The sequence below is a fragment of the Diachasma alloeum genome, unplaced genomic scaffold (assembly GCF_001412515.2).
Source record: "Diachasma alloeum isolate Michigan unplaced genomic scaffold, Dall2.0 Dall_scaffold_00956, whole genome shotgun sequence".
In the NCBI taxonomy this organism is placed as follows: Eukaryota; Metazoa; Arthropoda; class Insecta; order Hymenoptera; family Braconidae; genus Diachasma; species Diachasma alloeum.
In genome coordinates this window covers 18,906-35,955 of record NW_021681073.1, presented here as the reverse complement: position 1 = coordinate 35,955, position 17,050 = coordinate 18,906, and the positions used below count along the sequence as shown (strand labels likewise).

The 17,050-nt window shown below is 36.7% G+C and overlaps 1 protein-coding gene across 1 annotated transcript in view; it reads right to left on the bottom strand.

The window, feature by feature from the left end:
- Positions 1 to 3,617, bottom strand: part of LOC107045490 (probable G-protein coupled receptor Mth-like 1) — a 39,104-nt gene extending 35,487 nt beyond the window's left edge. Inside the window, exon 1 of the mRNA XM_015267792.1 lies at positions 2,877 to 3,617. Coding sequence (XP_015123278.1) covers positions 2,877 to 3,391 — 515 coding nt within the window. The 5' untranslated portion in view covers positions 3,392 to 3,617. The remainder of the gene's footprint in view (positions 1 to 2,876) is intronic.
- Between the last annotated feature and the right edge of the window lie 13,433 nt (positions 3,618 to 17,050).

Sequence of the window (17,050 nt, the reverse complement as noted above, 5' to 3'; positions counted from 1 at the left end):
TTAGCAGAAAAATTTTCAAATGCATATAAAATTAGCTCATAATAAGCCGCAACGCTATTGTTTTCCGAACGGCATAAAGATGAAAACTTTTGGAATTATAACAAATTATCTGATAATGATTTTTCAATTATCCAATGTCAAAACTGATTTTTTTGCCACTTTTATGCATGAGATTTAGTTCATTTCTACATTTTAGTCGAAAGTATGTAAATGCGCCGTTTTGTGAACAAAAAACAAAAATTTAGAAAAAAAATTGTTGTGAAAAAAATTTGTTTTTTTTTTAAATTTTTTGAAACGTAAAAAAATAGCTGCTAATGAGCTCTAAATTATCCCATATTGAAAACGAAAGTTTGTTCATTTTTTAACCATTTTTTCTGCTAACTTGCGGTAAGCTAGCATTGACGCCGTTTTTCCAAAAACTGGGTTAGCTGAAAATTTTTTGAAAACGTAGAAAATCAGCTGTTAATTAGCTTTAAATTATCCGATATCGAAAATCAAATTCTGTTGATTTTTTAAATAATTTTCCTGCTAACTTACAAAAAAGCTAGCAGAGACACGTTTTTTTCAAAAAGGGTATTAGCAAACAATTTTTTGAAGGCATATAAAATTAGCTCATAATAAGCTGCAAATTATCCAATATTGAAAATTAGATTCTGCTCCTTTTGCCTGCTAGGTTAACATACGTCTAAATTATGGCCCAAGCTTGTTTACCAACACTCGGCAAGTCGAGGATGGGTCAAGCTTCGGACGGGCGTTGAAGCTCGGCGATCTCTAAGTAATAAAACGTAGCCCATAAGTCGATAGGAATGGCCCCATCACATATTCAAGAAAGTTTCCGCGAAGCTCTATAAAACATCTTGCTTCTCCTCGGAATTACCCAAGAAAATGTAAAGGAAAAATAAACGGGAAAAGTAAACAAAACGTCATCTCTTAGAAATTCCACTTTCCTCCTCTCGTCGATACACTGACAGCAAAAGGTACGAAATTGATATGAACAATTGAAACTTACATATTTTGTTTTTTGATGTGCTCAAACCGAATATATAACTTAGTCCGCAACACAGTTATGCAGTTGACGACTATTAACAATTTCATTATTTAAGTGCGTTTTACGCTGCCATTTTTATAAATTTTTACAAAACGTTTTAAATAAACAATCTGAAAATTAACGAACAAAATGAATTTTGAATGGTAAAAATGAATTTTTGGAAATCGATCCAGTTTTGCGAAAAATATGGCAGTTTGCAATAATTGGACGCTCACATCACTTCTAATGCCTGGAGTGGTGCATGCACCCCTAGTAAAGGTCATATTGAAAATGCCAAATCTTAACCGAAGATTATGAGTTTTAGAAGAATAAAAAAACCAATTTAATATCCTTCGACGCAACTTTTTTGTTTGAATGTTTTTCCTCTTCGAGAATATTCTATTCATTCGGTTGACTCGGAAGACCCTATGGGTCTATACGTCACTCCACCCATCAGAAATAACATAACCGCCCAATTGTTGCAAGGTCTTATATCTTCCGCAACAAGTGACCCATTTCCAAAAATTAAAATTTATTTTGTTCGTTAGATTTCTAGAAATATTGTTTTCGTGTCACGGGACCTGTAAATTAATATACACACCTCGCCATGAAAAACATATCACACTCCCCCACGTGCTTGCCACGGTAATCTGTTTTCCAAGGCTCGGGCATGTAATATACTATTGCTTGAAACATTTTTTCATATTTTTCAGGATGGCAGCGTAAAGCGCATTTTTGTCACTCAGTTCGTTAAGCCTCGTTCGCGCATACTGAGCTTGCTATAAAACCGCTCACGAATATCCTGACAAAAATATGCTTCGTCACTGTGTGGCAATAGTATGTTTCGTCATTAGGCTGAAAAAAACTTTTCTGGCGAATATGAGTTTGCAGCCCGAGCCGAAGGCGAGGGTCGCAATCATATGAGCAAGAACATTTTTTTTAGGCCATATGTCGAATGATATTTCATTCGACATACGGCGAAATGATATTTCGCGACGCGTTCATAAATTGCTGCCTTACGGCCGGAATGACGAAAAAAAATTTTCTCGTGAATATGCCACTAGCCTTCGGCTCCTCCTGCAATCACATGCAATCACATATTCGAAAAATACTATTAAATAATTGAATTGTAAATATCCCGGGTTCGATTCCCGGCTGGGTGAAGCGGAAATTTTTTCTCTCTAAATTCTAATTCTCTTAGAATTCTTTAATGCCTAAAGGAGGTTAGGCGGTGTTTNCGGCGCGTATCTGGGAGACCCGGGTTCGATTCTCGGCTGGGTGAAGCGGAAATTTTTTCTCTCTAAATTCTAATTCTCTTAGAATTTTTTTTTTCAAGATTTTTTATTGATTGCGTAACTGCATTGCGGGCTAAGTTACAAATTCTATTTCAGCATATCGAAAAACGGGAAAAATGTAAGTTTCAACTGCTCACATAAAGTTCATACTTTTTCCTGTCAGCGTATGGACTGCTCAGTTAAAATGAAGACATAAAAAAAACAGATGAAATTTTGAATGATTATTGATATTTAAAAATAAAGTAACATATTCAAAACGGTAAACGAATTTATTTTACTTCTGGGGATTAATTGGATAATTGGGGACTCGAAATACTCCTGGGATTAATTGGAGAAAGGTCGGGAACTCGAAATACTCGTGGGAGTTCCGAGACTAACCTATCGTTGAACTCATCACTAACTCCATAACAAAGCAAAGCGAAGGTTTCTAATCATAGAATTACAACCCATTCATATCTCTCCACTTAGAAACATCTACTTATTGTGTTTTCCATGAGAAATTTTCTTAACTTTAATTCCCCCTCTCCCTTCATGATTGTAAAATGTAAACAAACCTTGATTCACTGAAAACCGCATTTTCACCACAACACCTGTGCACTTTAGGCCTCATAGTGGTTGCAGCCCTGTTCGCTTCAACTTTTCTAGGAATACACACAAGTAATGCCTTCGTGTCTGCACAATACTCGCTGGAGTCGTAGGTATCGCCGCTGCCACCGTCAAGAATTGCATCTCCAACGTCAAGAATAATAACAGGACTGTAAGAATTGTAAGGGACATAGGTAAGTACTTTCCCATCACCACAATTTGGTCTTTTTCCCTCTACAATTTTCCAATGTGACGGGGGATGGGGAACGATATTTTTCTTCGATGGTGAATAAATCACTGGCACCCAGACTCTGGTATTCAGAACACATTTCAACTTATCAACACCATCACCATCACTCTCAGATTCCTCCAACTCTTCACCCTGTTTACAACATTTAAAAATTATTGTTTGGGTTGTTGATGCATTTATACACATACACAGGGCCCCAATAATAAGGAGCAATTGGTAACAAATCACTGCCATTTCACAAAAAACTTATCAAACTCTGTGAAAACTTGTCAAACACTGCAAATAATCTTTGCGTACAAAAAAATTGATTCTTTTTTTGCCGTTGTGAGTCTTTAAATTGTCGCGATGTTGAACGAACGGGGGTTCAATAGTTTTTTGTATGCAATTTTTGAGAACTATCACGGGTAGTGGTGATTTGCGTGAGATTTTCTCGGACAAATTTTGGGTAAAATTCACCGGACAATAGTTACGGGCGTACTGAACTGCTCTCACATCGCCACAAGGAGTTTACCGTCTCGACGTGACTTGGGTGAATGCGCGCGCAACTTTCACCCTTCACGCGGCAGCCGGAGGTGTTGAAAGATTGGGGAGAAACTATTATTTATTCGCTTGAGATTTTTCCCAATGATTTTGGGCGATTTATAAATGTTGCCATCTTATCTTGCTCATTCGAAGGTCCGAATGAATGTGAAAAAAGCAGGAGGCCGAGCCTTGCTGTCAGAATGCTTCGACCGGTTACTTGATTCATTATTTATCTTTTTTATTTTTTATTTCTACCAATTTCATTGGTATAGTAAACTTCCGAATGTATCCGCAAAAATTTCATTTTTTAAGTGAAAAGTGGCACTTTTTATTAAAAACGTTGTCTTGAAACGTTTGACCTTCCAAAATTGAGAATTAAATTTCGGTTTTATCCAGTAGAATAGGCATATCTACACGACTCCATTTTTAAGTAAGGTTTAAAAATACTCTAGTCATCCAATACAGAGTTTCAAGTATTTAAATTGATTAATTAATTTTTTATCCCAGTAAGAAACCGAAAAAATCCTCGATTTTCGGTGTCCGTAAAAGTCGGCAAACCTTAAACATCTACCATACATACAAAAAATTCTTCAAAAAAAATCTAAATTTAAATAAAGTAAATTTTTTCAGAGATTGTTTGAACCCCTGGAAAGCCACCGACAGAAGAAAAATTGAATATTGTAATAATTATTGATTCAGTGAATAGAGATGTCCACTGCGGCTATCTTGTTGCAGAATTGTCGAAGCGCACTGGAAAAAACGATGTATTCAGCATTCAATGTATGCCACATTCGATCAATATTTTTTAAACAAACAATCTCCGTTGATTTCTTTTTTAATCGAGAAATAGCGTCAAAAAAATTACAGGCGGCTGTATCTTCGATACAGCTGTAATTGTACGTGGATACGTCCATGGTCTTTCCTTTCTCGAATTTCCTAGAAAGTGCTAGCATTTCCTCCAATTTCCTGGAAACTCCTTGAATTCTCTTGAATTTTCTAGAAGCTCCTTGAATTCTCTCGAATTTTCTAGAAACTCCCTGAATTTCCTCGAAATTTATAGAAACTCCTTAAATATTTGCGAAATTTCAGGAAACTTCTCGAATTACCTCGAAATGTCTAGAATTTTCTAGAATTCCGATAGATGGCGCTGCACATAAGGACCATCTCCTGAAATGACCCCCATATTGAAACTATAGACGTATTCAGGCCAATATCTAGACTGACCTTACCACTGCACCAGATATTCACACTCTTTACTTTATACGATGTTAACTCTTTGATTGCCACTTTACGACTGATGGCGTGCCGATACGTCTTTTATAGGAAATTTTGAATCTAGAAATTTCTGCACTGGAAATTTCTATGACTAACAACCTGTCGGTATCTTACTGATCGATGGACGGTTGGTAATGTATCGACAGTCAGTATCGCCGACAGACGGCGCGGCTGCATAAACATTTTTTTTACCGAATGACCTCTCAAAACGAAACCATAGACATATCCACATCTAACAGTGCTGTTAAGACGATCATAACTCGTTATGAGGTTTACGAGACGCCTGACCGCCGGTCCCTCGATATTGAATCCATGTACGCGTCTGCCTACCTTTTTACCCCCGACGGCAAACCAGCGGGACGGGTATATGGGAGGTGTCTGAAAATTTCAAGATGCTGAAAATGTAAAGGTTATTCGGTTGGTAACGAAGATCAGAATGGAAGTATACTGCCACCTATTAGAATATCCGGAATAACACCTACTAGCCAATATGGGAGATGGCAGTACTTACCTCCAAGATGGTTCAATTACACATAACGAATGAGAAAGTAACATTGGATTGGCTACATATACTTAGTCTGCCAATTGTCGTTTGAATATACTCATAATATGCATTTCGATTGATCATCAATTGACTGTCACTAGAGGGGATTTAGTGAAAAGCGCAGTATCACCGATAAATTTTCATTATGGATGATTAGGAAAATTCATGGAATAAATCGTGTTGCTGTGAATGACAGTTGATTGACAGTCAATTCACTATTATTCGATATTTTTTCAAGTAAAAATGTTACTGAAAAATAAAAATTACGCTTACTGTCAGTAGATTGACGTTTTTATATGAAGACTAACGTTACAAAAAAAATGTGAGACGACTATTCATTGACTCTCGAATATCAATTTATTAGGAATCAATCGTTTTATGACACGAAAATACTAGAAAAGGTGGATTACTTACTCAAAAGTTCTTCACTTGGACGCAACACTCATGAAGGACCATATTTATTTCTATATTCAGATACAATATTCTGTTACATAAATGTCATCTCAGTTATTTGTAGACTTACATGACTGAAAATCTGCCCATTGATTATCATTAACCAATATCGGTATATTCAGGCGATCAATTGCCATTTCCACGATAGAATGCAAAATAATTTCTTACAGAACCGCTCGTGATTCACACTACTATCGAATAGCGTTTATTGGACGAGTATTATTATTTATTATTTATTTGCCTGTCTCAAAGGGGTGGACTCCCTATGACAGGTGAGGTTCGTTCATTACAATTTTCAATAAAAGATAATGTACAAGGTGGACTTAAAAACTAGAATAAAGAGAATAGAAGCAGTGACTGACAATTTAAACCTAACAAGAATGGCAACAGAGGCATAACTAAAACTAAATAAAAGAATACAATACTTTTGGAAAAAATGAGATCACAACAGTACAACTCTTAATCCATACATAATCAATTAGAAGAAGTACTTACATTCGACAGACCTGAACATAGGAATTTAGTGATAAGTTGGTCGGGTTTAATATGTGTGGAGTTTTGTTTCTCAAGGAAGGTTTCTCTAAGACTAAGCGCAGCGAAAAGGAAATAGAAAAGAGCCCTGGTAGAGGCTTTGACGGGGGAGCTAATAAATGCCAGAAAGTCGGCCGAAGACCGACCTGACAAATGCGGGTAAACAAATTTAAAGCGAGGAGCCGAGTAGAAGGGACAGAAAGCCAACACATGCAGAATAGATTCCATAAGGCCGAGGTCACAACACTTACAGATTTCGAAGGGGTATAATTTAAAACATTTCCATTAATAACGAATCTGCAATTGTAGGGACTGGCTAGCCTTAACTGAGCTTTAGCCCTCAACATTGAAATCGGACATCTCCGGGTGAGATAAGAATTAAAAGAGGAAGAAGGGCCTCTGTCAATAGGAATCTTATGCGTGACCATCCCCCAATCCACTAGGTCCCTTTCAATCAAAATCCTTCTGTAGTTGCACAATAAATTGTCCTTTTCTCTGATCCAGGCATTAACATCAAAATTCTCCCAGAGTTCTTCACAATCAACTAGCTTCAGAAATTCCCTGATTCTAGTCGCCCAGTTGAATTTTCGGAATTTTACAGGGTCCTTGAATGGGTTAGGGTTGCTTGCATACTCCACCAGTTGCTTAAAACAGATCTTGGGTAATCTATCATCCGACATTTTCAAAATTTTAATTATGTAGCTAATCGTGATACTCAAAACAGCATGCTCGACTCTAACCAAGCCCAGCTCAAGTCTTAAGGCACAATTCGGAGTGCATTTAGGTAAACATAATAATCTTTTGAAGAAAGCTGACTGAACCGATTCAATAAGATCAAAATAGTCCAGAGACCAGACAGGACACGCGTAGAGAAGAGTAGGCTTGGAGATAGACTCAAACAGCTTGGCCATGCAGTGCCACGAATTGCATTTAGCACGAGCAAGAAGCCCAATTACTGTACTACTGGCTTGATTGGCTTTATGTACTGCCTTACGAGCTGCAAGAGCACCCAAAGAAGAACTGCTAAACAGAACGCCCAGATATGTGTAAGAGGAGACAATGTCGAGGACCTTACCATCATAAATAAATTTCAAAGAAGGGCTCAGGCTCCCACCTTCCCTAAATACAACGGCTTTAGTTTTGTCTTTAGTTTTGTTATTGGACGAGTAACTTTCACATAATCCCTCAGAAAACCCCTGTACTATCCCACAAGACCCTTATATAATTAACATTTTCTATAAAACCCATATTAGATCTCCACAGGATTCCCATATGACGCTCTTGACCGTTGCCAGAGTCCTGATGTTGACTGTGTTATAGCCGAAGACTTACGGGGGTCGAAACTCTTTATTGACCGTAAATTGATTGTCAACGTGCAGTCTAAATTTTCCCGAAAGGTGGATTGCGAAGCAGCCTTCTGGCCGTATATTGACTGTGTGCTCAGTACTGATATTTCATCACTTGATTCCATCTCCACATTCAAAATGTATGGTTATTTAATTTTGAGTTAAAGTCGAAATATCGCTACTAATACATTATATCGAACATTATCGATTTATAATTACGATAGGAAATATTCTTCTGTAATTTTTAATAGCTGCTATTTTATTATGATGGAGTACATCACCGGTTATTCCTTTTTATGATATCATCATCTCAATTTCATGATATTTTGATAGAACAATGTTTGTAGGTGTTGCTGATAATCAAAGCTTGCGGCTATTGCCCACCTCACTCTTTTTTTTATTTCAAGCTGTATCTCAAAACGGTCAACTTCCTTCCGATGTAAGTTGATACTTCGTCTTCCCATCCTTTCACGAAAATTTCCTCTCGCAAAAGATTTCTTGCTCTCATCTCTTTAATTATGTCTATAACAAGAATGTAATTTTATGCTTAACTTCCCGACCCGAAGGGAGGAAGTTATTGTAGTGACCCCGAAAATGAAATGTTGAATTTCGATGATTTGTCCACGTTTCGTGACCTCTAGAGTCATCCTGAAACGTTTCTAATGAAATGTGTGTGTGTGTGTGTGTGTGTGTGTGTGTGTGTGTATGTGCTTGCGTAGCACCAGATGTGAGTGAAATTTCGTCCAACGATTTCTCCGGAACGAACGAACCGATTCAACTTTTTTATTTTTTGATCGATGTGTCTTCATGTAAACTAGAACTGATTAGATTATGGAAATTATTGCCTCAGCGATTTTCCAGCTATCTGCATAAAACTTATGAAAAAATGTCAAACAACGTTATTTTTACTGAAATTCGAAGATTTCATCTGAAATAACGATAGAATTTGAATCAATTTCGTGTAATCGCTGTGTTATCATGTATCTTGAGTGTAATTGGATTTTGAGCGAAGTCTCCTCAGTGGTTTTTTAGTTATTTCAATAAAACTTTCGAATTTTGCAATTTGAAAAAACAGGGACAATTGGAGAAAAGGTTTGGGAATCTTGGAGTGAGTCAACTTCGAAGTAGAAAACTCTCCAAGTAGATGAACTTTGGAGTTGAGAAAATTTTGAAGTGCATTCAACTTTGAAGTGGACAAAAATTTTCAAGTGGATTTAACATTTGATTGGATAATTGGGAAATTTTGAGTGGGCTGCCTTCAGAATTGAAAAATTTTGAAGTGAGGACATTCTCATTTCTTTTGTTGCAATTCGACCTCTGGAACGTTGATTTCGCTTTTCAATGAAAGATTACACTATTCATGCAAACGATCCAGTAAGTTCATTCTTGGAATGTTCATGATATTCTTCTTCATTCATTCCTAATAGCAGGGAAAATTTGAAAATAGATGAATAAATGAAAACAATCTGTGGTTGCTTAATTATTCAAACATAGAAGTTGAAAAGAGTGATTCGTAATTGTTATTCCACGCAATTTATTCCAATGTTTATAATTTACCACTTTTTTCTTCCTTCAAACGATGCGTGTTCATGTACCTTAGAACTGATTAGTTTATGAAAACAATTGACTCAGCGGTTTTTTATTTATCCGCATAAAACTTGTAAAAAAATGCCAAAAAGCGTTAATTTCATAGAAATTCGACCATTTTACCTAAGGTAACGATGGGATTTGAATTAATTTTGTGTAATCGATGCGTCTCCACATAACTTGTTTCTCATTGGATTTTGACCGAAATTGCCTCAGTGGTTGTTGAGTTTTTTAAATAAAACTTTCGAATTTTGCAATTAAAAAAAAGAAAAGTTGGAAAATTTTAGAGTGGGTTAACTTTAAAGTTAGAAAATTTTGAAGTTGGTCAACTTTGAAGTTGGAAACTTTTAAGTGGATCAGCTTCGGAGTTGAGAGAATTATGAAGTGGGTCAAGTAAAGTGGGTTTAACTCAAACTTGATTGAAGTTTGAGTTGACTTAAATTGCAAATGCGTTCTTTGCAAAATCACCCTAAGGGTAATGCCACAATGGATGCAACGCTAAACGCATGCAACGCATGAAATAATTATCCAACTGTTTTCCGAGTATTTCTGACAATGACTAGCATTGCGTATAGCGTGCGCCGCATTCACTGTGGCATGACCCCAGCGTCAACAAAAACAAATGGTCGGGAAGTTATTGGTTCGAACCGTAATGGGCCACACCCACCAACCCCTACCGGTCATACCCCAAAGAGGGAGCGCGCGACCGGGCCNGACAATGACTAGCATTGCGTATAGCGTGCGCCGCATTCACTGTGGCATGACCCCAGCGTCAACAAAAACAAATGGTCGGGAAGTTATTGGTTCGAACCGTAATGGGCCACACCCACCAACCCCTACCGGTCATACCCCAAAGAGGGAGCGCGCGACCGGGCCTGATTTTTTTTTGGCTTTTACTATATTTCTCCCATTCACCGAATAGTCTATCTGATAGTGGAGAAATTCTGGAGCGAAGAGGAAAAAAAGATATTGACAGTCAGAGACAATGTGAGGCCTACCGGTGCTAGACTGGTGACACAAGATGAAATTGACCCCATTACAGGTATGGAAAGTGAAATATAGTAAAAGCCGAAAAAATAATAAAATCACATTCTTGTTATAGACATAATTAAAGAGATGAGAGCAAGAAATTTTGTGCGAGAGGAAATTTTCGTGAAAGGATGGGAAGACGAAGTATCAACTCATAACGGAAGGAAGTTGACCCTTTTTAGATACAGCTTGAAATAAAAAAAGAGTGAGGTGGGCAAGAGCCGCAAGCTTTGATTATCAGCAACACCTACAAACATTGTTCTATCAAAATATCATGAAATTGAGATGATGATATCATAAAAAGGAATAACCGGTGATGTACTCCATCATAATAAAATAGCAGCTATTAAAAATTACAGAAGAATATTTCCTATCGAAATTATAAATTGATAATGTTCGATATAATGTATTAGTAGCGATATTTCGACTTTAACTCAAAATTAAATAACCATTCATTTTGAATGTGGAGATGGAATCAAGTGATGAAATATCAATACTGAGCACACAGTCAATAGACGGCCAAAAGGCTGCTTCGCAATCCACCTTTCGGGAAAATTTAGACTGCACGTTGACAATCAATTTACGGTCAATAGAGAGTTTCGACCCCCTTAAGTCTTTGGCTACAACACAGTCAACATCAGGACTCTGGCAACGCTCAAGAGCGTCATATGTGACTCCTGTGGAGATCTAATGTGGATTTTATAGAAAATGTTAATTATATGAGGGTCGTGTGGGATAGTACAGGGGTTTCCTGAGGGATCATGTGAAAGTTACTCGTCCAATAAACGCTATTCGATAGTAGTGTGAATCACGAGCGGTTCTGTAAGAAATTATTTCGCATTCTATCGTGGAAATTGCAATTGATCGCCTGAATATACCGATATTGGTTAATGATAATCAATGAGCAAATTTTCAGTCATGTAAGTTTACAAATGACTGAGATGACATTTATGTATCAGAATATTCGATCTGAATATAGAAATAAATATGATCCTTCATGAGTGTTGCGTCCAAGTGAAGAACTTTTGGGTAAGTAATCCACCTTTTCTAGTATTTTCGTGTCATAAAACGATTGATTAAGCGTAATTTTTATTTTTCAGTAACATTTTTATTTGAAAAAATATCGAATAATAGTGAATTGACTGTTAATCAACTGTCATTCACAGCAAAACGATTTATTCCATGAATTTTCCTAATCATCCATAATGAAAATTTATCGATGATACTGCGCTTTTCACTAAATCCCCTCTAGTGACAGTCAATTGATGATCAATCGAAATGCATATTATGAGAATATTCAAGCGATAATTTTGGATTAGTAAACGGCAGTTTTGGAATAGTACAATGGTCGAAAATACCCCGTGAATTTTCTTGAAAGAGCACTAGGTTTTTTTTCAATTCTTTCATAGGTGTATAGAAAGCAGATGAACTTATGTAGGGTTGTATAGAATTCATGCGTTCAATGTCTCATTGTACCTCAAATAATTGTTTCTAGTAACGATTCATTGATTGATTTCTAGTGGCAGTCTCTACGCTGTTCTCTATCTACAGTTAATCCAAAGTAAGTTGATGAAAATTCGACGACTTTCATTGCTGGTGTAATATTGTTAATTAACAGTCAACTGATAATAATTTACATTGGCTGGCGTAATACTGATATACTGTGCTTTTCACTGAATTCCTCCTAGTGACAGTCAATTGATGATCAATCGAAATGCATATTATGAGAATATTCAAACGACAATTGACAGACTTTGGGTAAGTACTCCACCTTTTCTAGTCTTTTCGTGTCATGAAACGATTGATTCCTAATAAATTGCTGTTCGAGAGTCAATGAATAGTCGTCTCATATTTTTTTTGTAACGTTAGTCTTCATATAAAAACGTCCTCTTTGATTGATATTCAATAGATCGTAATTTGACAATCAACTGACAGTAAGCGTAATTTTTATTTTTCAGTAATACTTTTACGTGAAAAAATATCGAATAATAGTGAATTGACTATCAATCAACTGTCATTCACAGGAAAAAGATCTATTCCATGAATGTTCCGAATCGTCCATAATGAAAATGTATCGGTGATACTGCGCTTTTCACGAAGTCCCCCTCTAGTGACAGTCAATTGATGATCAATCGAAATGCATATTATGAGAATATTCAAACGACAATTGGCAGACTAAGTATATGTAGCCAATCCAATGTTACTTTCTCATTCGTTATGTGTAATTAAACCATCTTGGAGGTAAGTACTGCCATCTCCCATATTGGCTAGCAGGTATTATTCCGGACATTCCAATAGCAGTAGTGCGGGTATTCCAATAGAATGGCAGTATACTTCCATTCCGATCTTCGTTACCGACCGAATGACCGTTACATTTTCATCCTCTTGTAATTTTCAGACACATTGAAGTTGTGTGGAGTTTCTTTTTTTTTTAAAGGCGAATAGTAAATGTGATATTCCATAAATAGTAAATGGGATATTCTATACTATTTTCCTTAAAAAAAAAAAAGAAACTCCATACAACTTTAATGTGTTGCTGAAACTACACGGTTGTGGAGTTTACACAGGGGAATTTACCATGTATAGTTTCGTGATGTGTAGATCTCTTTCTGCCGCGTGTGGAGTTTAAAGCAGAGTCCTGCCCTCTTGTGGAGATAACGCGTTTGCACAAATGGATGTGTACATTCCGGCTCTGACCCAATTTGTCTCTGGTCATAGTCAATACTGACAGCGTTTGTATGTTCAGCACCTAACTTAGAAGATAATTTACCGGATGAGTTTATCGACTGATGAGAGACGTGATGAAGAAACGCGGGAAATATTTGGGCGCGCGAGGATCTTTAGTGGATTGTACTCTCCTCACACGAATTAATATGAGAGAAAAAACATTCAGGTTTCCCGTAACAATCAAATCAAATCAGAAAATCTGCATTTCAGTGAAATTTTCACTTACTAGGAAATGAGCGTGCATGATTTTGATAGTGGTTTATGTATAGTATTCATTTATTCGTTAAAAAAGGAATTGATTTTGGCATTCTTTGTGTTTTGACTTGAAAAAGAATTTAAGGAATGATTTGAAAATATTTTCAGAATAATTTTTTACGTTATACATGATAAAAAATATTTTTTATTAAAAGTATTTAATAATTCCACGCCAAGTGAGTTAACCCCTATCCCTCTTGAAAATTGATAGCGATTCTTTTCTACAATCACGGGCGGATGGGGTTGAAAGACTTTCTCAAATTTCTCTGACAGCCCAGTTCGAAGACATGATTTCTTTTGGCTTTTCTTTTTTGTTCGCTATTCAATACTATTCAATACTATTCAATAAAGTTTACTCATTTTTTAGTTCAACTGCAATTCTTTCTGATGAACGCAGTGAGGAGATGAGTGTGGTTGAATGAATAAATAAAGTCTCGTTATTAGTCGATGAGGAAATGGAACTGTACAAAATTTCAGCTCATGTTCTCAATTTGTAATGTTCGATAATGTATTGTGTAATTTAATAGAAAACCTGGCAAATTTGCTCGATATTTCTCAATAGAATTTCAATAGACATCCTATAGAATTCCAATACAATTTTGTCATGCGTGTGTACTATGTTTCCCGGTAGCTTAGTTGGTAAGAGTGCCCGGCGCGTACCTGGGAGACCCGGGTTCGATTCCCGGCTGGGTGAAGCGGAAATTTTTTCTCTCTAAATTTTAATTCTTTTAGAAATCTTTAATGCCTAAAGGAGGTTAGGCGGTGTTTGAGGAGAATTTGAGAGTGAATTTCTGTGGTTCCCGGTAGCTTAGTCGGTAAGAGTGCCCGGCGCGTATCTGGGAGACCCGGGTTCGATTCCCGGTTGGGTGAAGCGGAAATTTTTTCTCTCTAAATTCTAATTCTTTCAGAATTTTTTTTTTTTTTGAGATACATCACACATCTACATGGGAAGAGTCCAATTTACCGCAAAAAAATTACATCTTCCGAATTTTAAATTTAAAAAGCCATCTGAATCTGAAGATGTGCATAGAGTTAGTCGTGTTAAGGTACTTGCTTAGGCTTAGTTGCACCATCGTCTGTTAACTAAACCGCCAGATAACAGCCAGTCAGCCCATACGAATTACACAGGGATAAATACACCTGGTGAATATTTCACAATGTAAGAAAGACACAAAATTTGCATCATATATTGTTGAGCACATTGAAAAACAATTTCCAAAATTTTAATTATTTTTCCATACGAACTTTTGAGATATTCATCGTCAAGAATCGAAAAAAAAACAAAAATTAATTTTTGACAAGGCATTTCTCAAAGTCACGTGGAAAAAATTCTTCAAATTTTGAAAATTGTTTTTCAATGTGCTCAACAATATATGATCTAAATTTCGTGTCTTTCTTACATTGCGAAATTTTCACCAGGTATAACTGACTGAGGAAGTACCTTAAGGCTTATAATCTTATAAAAAACGTTGTTTCAAAATTATTTTAGTCACTTGGGTACTGGATTTTCGAAAAATTGACTATTAAGAGCGATTACAAAGCTTTTATTCGGAAGCGACATAGATCATTCGGGCGATTCAGCCTCCAGATCAATATGAATAACAATCTAGAACTCCAGAAATTATCGTTTATTTAGTTTCAGCTTTATATCAAATGTAAAAGTTAAAGCTGTCCTAGTTGCTTATGAGGCGTCAGTAGCAAAAGCCTCGGTAAAAATAAATATTGACAAAAGAGAAAACGTGCCTATTCAAGAACTTATTTTCAATAGCCCACGACACATAGTAGCTGCTCTCAACAAAACTTGGAGAACTTATAGCAAACCCTAAACATACCATCTAAATCTCCCCGGAGTTTCAGGGCCATTCGCAAACGTCCATTCATTTTTGTTACCTAGTTTCTGTCTATTGAATTTTCATAGTTTCATCTATATTCTATTGGATTTTTCCCATTTACAGAGCCCAAAAGAAGCTGCGGAATTTTCCGACAGAATCTATAAAAAAAGAGTTTTTCTATAAATTTTGTTTGTGCATGTTTTTGCTCCCGAATGGAAGCCTTGTATTTGACCGATTGTTCAATTCTCTATTTTTAATTGCAAATTGTTTAGAATGTTAGAAAACGTGTGTAATGTCCAGATTATTTCAATCACTTCCGCATCAACTACAATGCACAAATCACCCTATTTCAAAATCAATGCCAACCGACATCGACCTCTAAAGAATGCACAACGTTGCACCCCTCGGGAACACTTGCAACACGAAAGACCGCAACCTTGCAAAATTCGACAACAGAGCCGGGTCGATGAACCAGGAAACCAAAGAGGCGGAAATCACGCCACCTCCCCCACTCCAAATAAATTTCCATTTTCCCCGAGTAAGGCGACGCCTTTCCAAAAATCAACCAGCAGTCACGAAAAACCCTCTCGCGAATTAACTATGACTTCTTGGCGGAAGTATTTTTTGGAATCGGTCCAGCTCTGGTTAGCGTTCGAATTTATCTTTGTAAATTCGGAGTGTTCTCGAATAGCAATAGGGAACATGAATTAGCAAGTGTTCGGGGATACAAGTTCCTTTAACGGAAAATAGAGCTGACCGAACCGAAAGAACAGCTAGAATTTTATGGCGCAGTCGGTAGGATACGCCTGAACTTCCTTTATTCTTACCTTACCAATGAATTTTAAATAAAAAATTAGAAATTTCACGTCACTCGGACTACTTAAAATTTTTAATTGAATTAAAGATCAATTCCATTATTTAAAAACGATTTAAAAGGAAATAATTAAAATTCAAATTCCATTTAGAACAGAATTTATTCAGTAAATTCATTCCAATTTTTATTTTGGTTCAATACAAATTAATTGTTGCATATTCTTTAATAATTGAAGAAATACGTACCTCAATTTAAACTTTGATCTCTCTCTCCATCTCCGGTTAGTCGAAAAATCGCACAAAAATGGCAGATAGATCTTTTATCACAATCGACTATTCGGGAGATGCAGTAACCACTACTCCCGTCGGGGGTGCCGCGCCTTTAGATAAATATGAGGATTACATCAAAGCTCGCGATATTTCAAATAGCATCCCCTTATTTTCGGGTACTTCCGACCATGCATCACTCGACGAATTCGAGTACGCAATTAGAACCAATAAAGGATCTATACCCACTGCAGATGGAAAGAAAGAACAGTATATCCATCAAATTTTAAAACGAGTTTTACCCCCTGCTAAAAACTTATTAGCCAATACTCAGATTTATTCCGTGGACCACATTCTTCAATTGTTAATTGAAAAGTACAGGGGTCAGTACAACTTTACATATTATGCTCACAAGGTTCGCGGTCTCCTAAAATTTGAAAACGAAACCTTGCAAGATTTCTTAGATCGTTTGGCAGCACTGGTTCAATACGGTCTAAGAGCGATTGAGACGTATGAAGCGGCAGACAAACCATCCCTCGAGAAAATCCTGCACGAGGATGCCCTCGCAAGATTCAAGGAGTACAGTCCACAAAGTATTAAGGACGGTATTAAACATCACAAGGTCACCAAGATCTTTGACGTCCGAACGAAGGTGGACGCCGACGAATTTAAGCCGACGTTGTCCATCCCCGCGTATGAGATTCCCAATAAT